At 45.3% G+C, this 7541-nt stretch overlaps 1 protein-coding gene across 1 annotated transcript in view; it reads right to left on the reverse strand.

Moving 5' to 3' along the window:
- Positions 1-269: 269 nt before the first annotated feature.
- Positions 270-7541, reverse strand: part of PANX1 (pannexin 1) — a 40988-nt gene continuing 33716 nt past the window's right edge. Inside the window, exons 3-5 of the mRNA XM_018556821.1 lie at positions 5550-5764; positions 1931-2551; positions 270-285 (exon numbers count right to left, since the gene is read on the reverse strand). Coding sequence (XP_018412323.1) covers positions 270-285; positions 1931-2551; positions 5550-5764 — 852 coding nt within the window. The remainder of the gene's footprint in view (positions 286-1930; positions 2552-5549; positions 5765-7541) is intronic.

The raw sequence follows: 7541 nt of genomic DNA on the forward strand, positions 1-7541 counted from the left end.
TTTTTTCTTTCTTTGGTCAGGTCTAATGACATCATGGGTCCCCTTCTTCCTCCAGTGGAAGGTGGATCCTAAAACCCGGGAAGGGAGAGGAGCTTTAACATCCAGGGCTCACAGGAAATGGGTTGAATGACGCTTGGTATTATACAACCGGAAGAGGAGTGGTGCTGGATCAGTCGCGGGACAGCTCTGGAGGTTGGATGAGCATAGCGGCCGAGGCTTCTTTTTTTTTTAAAGTCACTGCTGGTCAATTCAATACTTTTTTGTTTGGTCTAATTTGGGACAGGGCTTATATGGGTATAGAATATAGATCTATATATATCTATATATAGATCTATATACACACACACTGAGTGGCCAGATTATTATGACCACCTGACGTTTGTAGGCAAATGAGCTATAATTTGGCGCTGAAGTTGCTAGAGGGCCAGACCATTATAAATAGGGAATCGGGTTGTTTACCACGACAGTAGAAGTGATTTTTTTCTGAAGATACGGGGAAACAACGCAATTTAACAGCCTTTGAACGTGGGATGATTGTTGGCGCTCGGAGCCATGGAGTGAGTATCAGCAAAACAGCAGAATTTGTTAAATGTTCAAGAGGGACTCATTGTTAAAGTGTTTAAAGACTGGACTGTCAGACAAAAATCTGGTCTGAACGTGCGAATTGTGGCCGTCAGCGACTAGTCAATGTTAGGGCAGAACGGAGAGTGGCAAGACTGGTACAAGACAACAGAAGGGCAACAGTGCCGTGTCAGATTCCTTGCATCACCTTTCAACATCTTATGTCTCTGCAATACATAAACATTTCTCTATGTTTTATCCCTTTAAAGGCCCTGCAAGTACATACAAATACCCAATGATCTGCCAGAAATGCTTTTTGATTTCTGAAATCAAACCTGACATCAGAATGTAACCAACCTAGAGAATCATCTGCCCCAACATGGGGAGGGTTGTTTCAAGATAAGAACTGGAAGTGATGATTGGACTCATTGAGATGACACAGGCAGAGTGAACAGGGCAGCTCTGAATCTCTGATGGGGCAACAGGGATTTTTAGGCAAAGAGCAGAGTAAGTTATCAGCTCACAAGAGTTCTGGCAGCATCAACAGGTATTTTTGCACTTATTTAACAGATATATCAAAACGCTTTGAATTGTATATTTAAAAAGACCAAAAGGGAGCAAATATGAGAAGTTCATGGTTAGAAATTACATACATAGGCCAAACACAAGTTCACTTTAAAGTAAAAATTCCAGGTCCCCCCTCCCCACCCTCTCCATGCTCCAGCACAACATCCTGCCCAGCCCACTGCTGGAGGTCAGGGCAGAACACCCCCCCCATGTAATTCTGGCTCCCTGTGAGCCCTGCCTGTCATTTACATGTCTCCATGGGGAAGAGGGGCACATCACGGCTGGGTTCACAGTACTCCTGAACTGAATGGTACTGAAGTGTTATGATGTGAGCACCCCTCAGTCTTGAAAGAATGTCTGCCTATCCCAATGTCAAAAAAAAAAGTACCTTCCTGTGACATCATCTGACCAGCTTAAGCGATCCGCCGGCTCTATAGCCGGCGGATCGCTTGTATATTAACGGGCATCGCTTCCTCTTTTCAAATAGCGGGGATTTCCCGCTCGCTATAACTGCCCCGCTCGCTATAACTGCCTCTAGATAGGCAGAGCCAGCTGTCACTCACGCAGCTGGGCGGATCTCCACATCGATGTCGGGATCTGCTCCAGCGTCCCAATACTGAGTTTAGGGTAACGGGAGGACGCTAGTTTGTGTCCTCCCGTTACCCTAAGGAGAACTATGGGGAAAAACGCTGACCCCATAGTTCTCCTTTAAGGGTGTAATGTTTATTTAAAAAAATAAATAAATCATATACTGTATATATTACCTTTCAGCTCTGCAGCGTTCTTTTCTGCGGGGGGTAACGCCCCAGTTTTAAAGCCGGCTAGCTTGCCATCAACTGCGTCCGTCTTCACGGTTCCCAGCGTTGTTAGAATCTGCATGGTATCAATGTCTTCTCCGGTACCCTTCAGATTTTCCAGCACTTTAAGATACTTGAAGGACTTCAGCTCACTGACGTTCTCCTCCAAGAACAGAAGGAACAGGCTGAGGTCGTCATAGTTTTTGGAGGGGCACTGGTAGACGCTGGACGTTGGGAGCAACTCGTAAACTTTTAGAATGTTGGACCTGTTCCTAAACGGCAGCAGCATGGTGTACACCACCACCGGCATCATTATAACATACACAATCAGGTTTATATAACTGAGCAGCTGGAAGACCCCCACCGCAATCAGCTTGCACTGTATTAAGGAGGGCAGTGAAGTGTCATTCTTTAATATGCCGGTCCGGATATTGCAGCTGAATTCATCGGTCAAAGAAAAGAGGCTGATGTAATAGCCGAGGTAGACACAAGCCAGCAGGATAATGACCAATGTCAGAGAACGGCAGATGAGGTACTTGATTATGAGATGATAGGAGAAATTCTTGGTCTTGAGATACTGCTCGACAAACGGGTATTTGAAGTGGCTTTCTGAAATCTCCCACGAGCTGTACAAAACAGAATGACAAAACTGTGAGACACCAATGTGGCTGAAGGCAACGGCTTGTTCATAAAAGCAGCAATTACATGTTCCAATGGCAACCGGAATTCCAATTTACCAAATTCCTATTGACCTTCATAGGTCTCTGTAGCCAGTCAATTCAGCAATACACCAAGATTACACAAGAAGTTATGAAATGCATACAAGGAAAAGAACTGCCCTGCCCAGGGCTCAGTCTGCATACATAAGCAATTTAGAAAATAGTTAGTCAGGTTGAAAAAAAGACACAAGTCTATCAAGTTCAACCTATAGAGAAAAAAGAAAAAAAAAAAAAAAGAAAAGCCTAAACAGAACGCTATGCCCACAATTACCCAATGTTGATCCAGAGGAAGGCAAAAAAAAAAAAAACCCTATAATTAATGGTTCAATTTGCTCCAACAGGGGAAAAAAAAATTCCTTCCTGATCCCATAAGGCAATCGGCTATTCCCTGGATCAAGAATCTCTGATGCCTAATATACCTATAAGAACTCAATATCCAGTAATATTCTGTGCATTTAGAAATACATCCAGATATTTTTTTAAACAATTTACAGAGCTAGCTAGAACTAGCTCCTTGGGGAGTCTATAACACATTTTCACAGCTCTAACTGTGAAGAATCCTTTTCTTATGCAAAGGTTAAACCTCTTTTCCTCCAGACGCAAAGAGTGCCCCCTTGTCCTTTGCAGTGACCTTAACGTGAATAATTTGGCACCAAGCTCTTTATATGGACCATTTATGTATTTATACATAGTGATCATGTCCACCCTTAGTCGCCTCTTCTCCAGAGTGAACAAATTCAGGTCAGCTAATCTTTCCTCGTAGCTGAGCTCCTCCATGCCTCTTTAGTCGCCCTTCGCTGCACTTTCTCCAGTTTCACAACATCCTTTTTGTGAACTGGTTCCCAAAACTGAACTGCATATTCCAGATGAGGTCTTACTAATGCTTTGTACAGGGGCAGGATGATGTCTATCTCTGGAGTCTAGAGACCCCGTATAATTAGGGATGCCACCTGTCCGGGATTCACCCGGACAGTTCGGGTTTTGAATGCTGTGTCCGGGTTTCATAACCCCGACACATGATGTCAGGCAGACGGGGGCAACCAAACTTAAGATAGGGCTACTGGCCCCCCACCGCAAACAGTCTGTGATAGTAACATATCAAGAAGTCGCTAGAGTGTTCGGGTTTCGCTGAAAGAACAGGTGGCAACCCTACGTATAATACAAGAAAGTAATTTGCTTGCATTGTAGAGAACTAAAGCCAAACCCTTTTTTTTTGGCTTTATGACTACAGGAGCATATTTACTAATGCGCTCTGTTACCCAAACCTGGCATATAGCGGTTTACTGCCTGCTCTATGCTGACAGCACAGAGCCCCGCCCACTCCCCTTCCCCCATGCGGCTTTAAGGACTTACCTTAAATGATGCCTCTTGATAAGATCTGATCTTTTTCTTTCCAGTTGTATTCAGCAATCCCTCCAGCGCTGGTGCCGGTCTCTGATCCAGCGCAGACTCCTCATATCCCATGGTGTCTGTCCAACATGCACGCTCCCGGCTGCATGCATTCACCTCCGCTGTGTCTCTCCTCTTCTCCCCGCCAAAGATCTCTACTGCGCATGCGCCCGCCGCATTATCCTGCACAGCCACTCGATAGGCTCCAGATCTTCAGACGGGAGCGAGCGGCAGAGACACAGGTAAGTAATTGCCTTTTTGGTCACTTTCTTATGCTATTGCATAGATCTCCTGCTTGCTAGCTGGAGATCTATGCGAAAAAAACAAAACGTGTTTAATTCTACTTTAACTCTCCCCTTAGCCAAATCCCACTGCAATCCTGGAACCCACCCCCTGCCTAAAACCCTTTTTAAAAGCAGTTTATCGGGGGAGGGTGCGGGGGAACTCCGACAGTGAAAGTAGAATTTCTTTTTAAATGAAGAAGCATTTATGGCATCCTGCTACGTTCTGCAGTTTACATGTGAAATCTCTACATGCCCTGAAATGGGAATCTTCTCTACTTGGCCACTAGATGGTGCTCTGCATATAGAAGTGAATGATCTGCAGCATTAACGGTAGGGATGTCCCGATATCGATCGGAATCGGGCCCGATACAGGGCATTTTGACAAGTACTTGTACTTGTCAAAATGCCCCGAAGCCTAGCGCCGAAGCTTGCGCTATGACGGTATGTATATTGTATTGCTGGGATTTGTTGTACTCTATAGCTGGTGGTATTCCGCATTGTGCTGTATAATGTATTATTGCTGGGATTTGTTGTACTCCTCTAAAGCTGGTGGTATTCTGCATTGCGCTGCATAGAGGACTACAAATCCCAGCAATAGTACATTATACAGCACAATGCGGAATGCCACCACATATAAATGTACTATTGCTGGGATTTGTAGTCCTCTATAGCTGGTGGTATTCTGCATTGCGCTGTATAATGTACTATTGCTGGGATTTGTAGTCCTCTATAGCCGGTGCCATTCTGCATTCATTGCTGTATAATTTTAAACTTCATTTCACTATATTGCACACCACACTTTTTTTTACTTCCACCGCTCCAAGCTTGCTCCTGTGATTTTTGTCCATCATGGGTAATAGTTCTGGGGGTGCCAGCTGAGTGAACCCTGATAAAACACATTGAATAATTCACACGGCAGCTGGGCATTAAGACCCACCCGCGCTGCTTGCTGCCAAAATGTCTGCAAACAGATGGCGCCTTGTGAAAATAGCAGTGACACCATTACTGCGCTGCACATAGCCTGAGCAGAGCTGTGGAAAGGACCCAGCAGGCTCCACCCACAACAGACTGCCTGCAGAAAACTACTTTAATTTAGTGTCATTTTAGGTGATCAATGGCAGCCAATCACAGTGAAAGAATGAACAGGTCCCCCCTACATACCAGCCTCATGGCCCACTTAAAGGGCCAGCCCCCGGCTGGTGGCAAGGGATTAAGCAGGCTGGTGCAATTACCTCTGTGCCACGTTGTCACTTATTTTTGGGGAGCTGGCGCCGTCCTTCTTGCCGTTTATGCTGTTGGCGGCTTTGATGGCCCTGTTGTAAGATCTATCCAGTTCCTCCATGATGAATTTCAGATCTGAGCAGAGATGAGGAGCCGCCGTGAACCTCCAGAATAAGGACGGCAGGTAGAGAAGTACTGCCACAAGTAGAAGGATATACGGGAAAAACTGCGGAGAGAAGAAATGAAAGTCCATCATATGCCCGTCATATGTCATGAGTGAGAAGTAACACAATGACAGAGTATTACACGGAAATAATGCCAAGTGCAAAAACCTGCCTGGAATGTTCCGGTATTTTCTGAATGTAAAGCGTCAGATAGACAGCTAAATACACACATGAAATACATATATGTGAGCTGTTTAACCTACCAAAAGATTTTTGGCCATCCAGTTCTGAGATTTAAACAACTCTGCCACAGAGCACAGGCCTGTTTGGTAGGGGACGTCATTTGAACCCTTTTCAGTTCAGTTACATTTGCAGGTCTTGTTCCTGCACCCGGCCTGTGATTGCAGGCTGATGAGTTCATCCCTTTGGCATTGCTCCCTCTTCCTATCAGTATGCTACTTGCTAGCACATGAGCAATGCAGCAAAACTGATTGTCTCCTTGTGCTGCTTTGTCCTCTTCCAGTCTGAGCTCTGCTGTACAGGGGATGCAAGAGACTTATACCAAATCAACATTTAGGTACTTCCACTGCTTACATTATAAAAAAAAGAGCTGCATTCATTAGTACCAGTAATGTCTGCCTGGAGTTTGAGTTTGTTCTCTCTCGCTCTCCCTGCCCTTATATGTGGCATTGTATAAAATAGCCGGAAGGTTCCGTTTCAATGTAATGCAACTTATTATAAACAAAAATACCTGGAGGAGAAACCTAGTTGTCGGGGTACTGGCAGCTCTCACAGTGAGGCTAAAAAGGCTGCTGCACTTCACAACCCCAGATCTAGTAACTGGCTTATGAATGGCGATCAATTAAACAAATGACTCCCTCCTTCCACCAAACCAATGGACGCCTCCGTCAAGAACATGAAGGGCCGCCTCCTTCCACCAAACCAATGGACGCCTCCGTCAAGTACATGAAGGGCCGCCTCCGTCAAGTACATGAAGGGCCGCCTCCGTCAAGTACATGAAGGGCCGCCTCTATCAGATGCAGCCCCTATCAGAGTGTCCCCACTCCAAGTATTTTGCTGTATGACGATTCCCTTAAAAGTGAACCTGTGCTTTGGCCATGCAGTGAAGCAAGGAGTTACCGTTAAGTGTATTTAAACCTGAACAATGAACTCCTCTTATTTGTTCCCTTTGGTCTGTTAAACATACCATTGAAAGCTTTGTTCTGCCGTCCTGAGGTGACAACGCTGCTAGTCCATAGATAAATACACAGAGTAAGCGTGGTCACTCTGGAATAAGTGTGTTACTGGCAGGATCACCAGGTGTAAATAAGGATGAGGATTGCAACAGATGACATTGCAGGGCAGAGCAGTAATCCACCTTTCCTACTCTCCCCCATCACTCCGATCAGAGGGAAGAGAAATACCTGGTACTTCTGTGCATGGCAGAGCATGTGACCCATTTATCTTCCTCCCATAGGACAGCAATGGTGCATGCTGATTGGCTCAGGCACCAACTTCTTTACACTGGTTTGGGGCAAAAGCACTCATTCCTGTGTAAGTGACAGCTAAGTCTACCCCTTGCTCTCCCCTATATGTGAATGTACTTTGCTGATCAATAAGGAATAATGAAATAGTGAACAGGTAATACATTAGCCAGATCCCTGATGGTCGAAAGCCTTTATTCTTATCCAATGGAGGCCGAAGATGTATGTCCTCCTCTCCCGTTTGGTGAAAGCCTCAGGCTACAGAACCCGCTTGCTTCTCCGAGGTGAAGGGATTACAATCTTTGTTGTTAGGTCTCCTCTATTGGGTATCCATCCGGACAAAGAACACAAGAAA

Source organism: Nanorana parkeri, unplaced genomic scaffold (genome assembly GCF_000935625.1).
Source record: "Nanorana parkeri isolate BGI_ZX_2015 unplaced genomic scaffold, ASM93562v1 scaffold254, whole genome shotgun sequence".
Classification (NCBI taxonomy): domain Eukaryota; kingdom Metazoa; phylum Chordata; class Amphibia; order Anura; family Dicroglossidae; genus Nanorana; species Nanorana parkeri.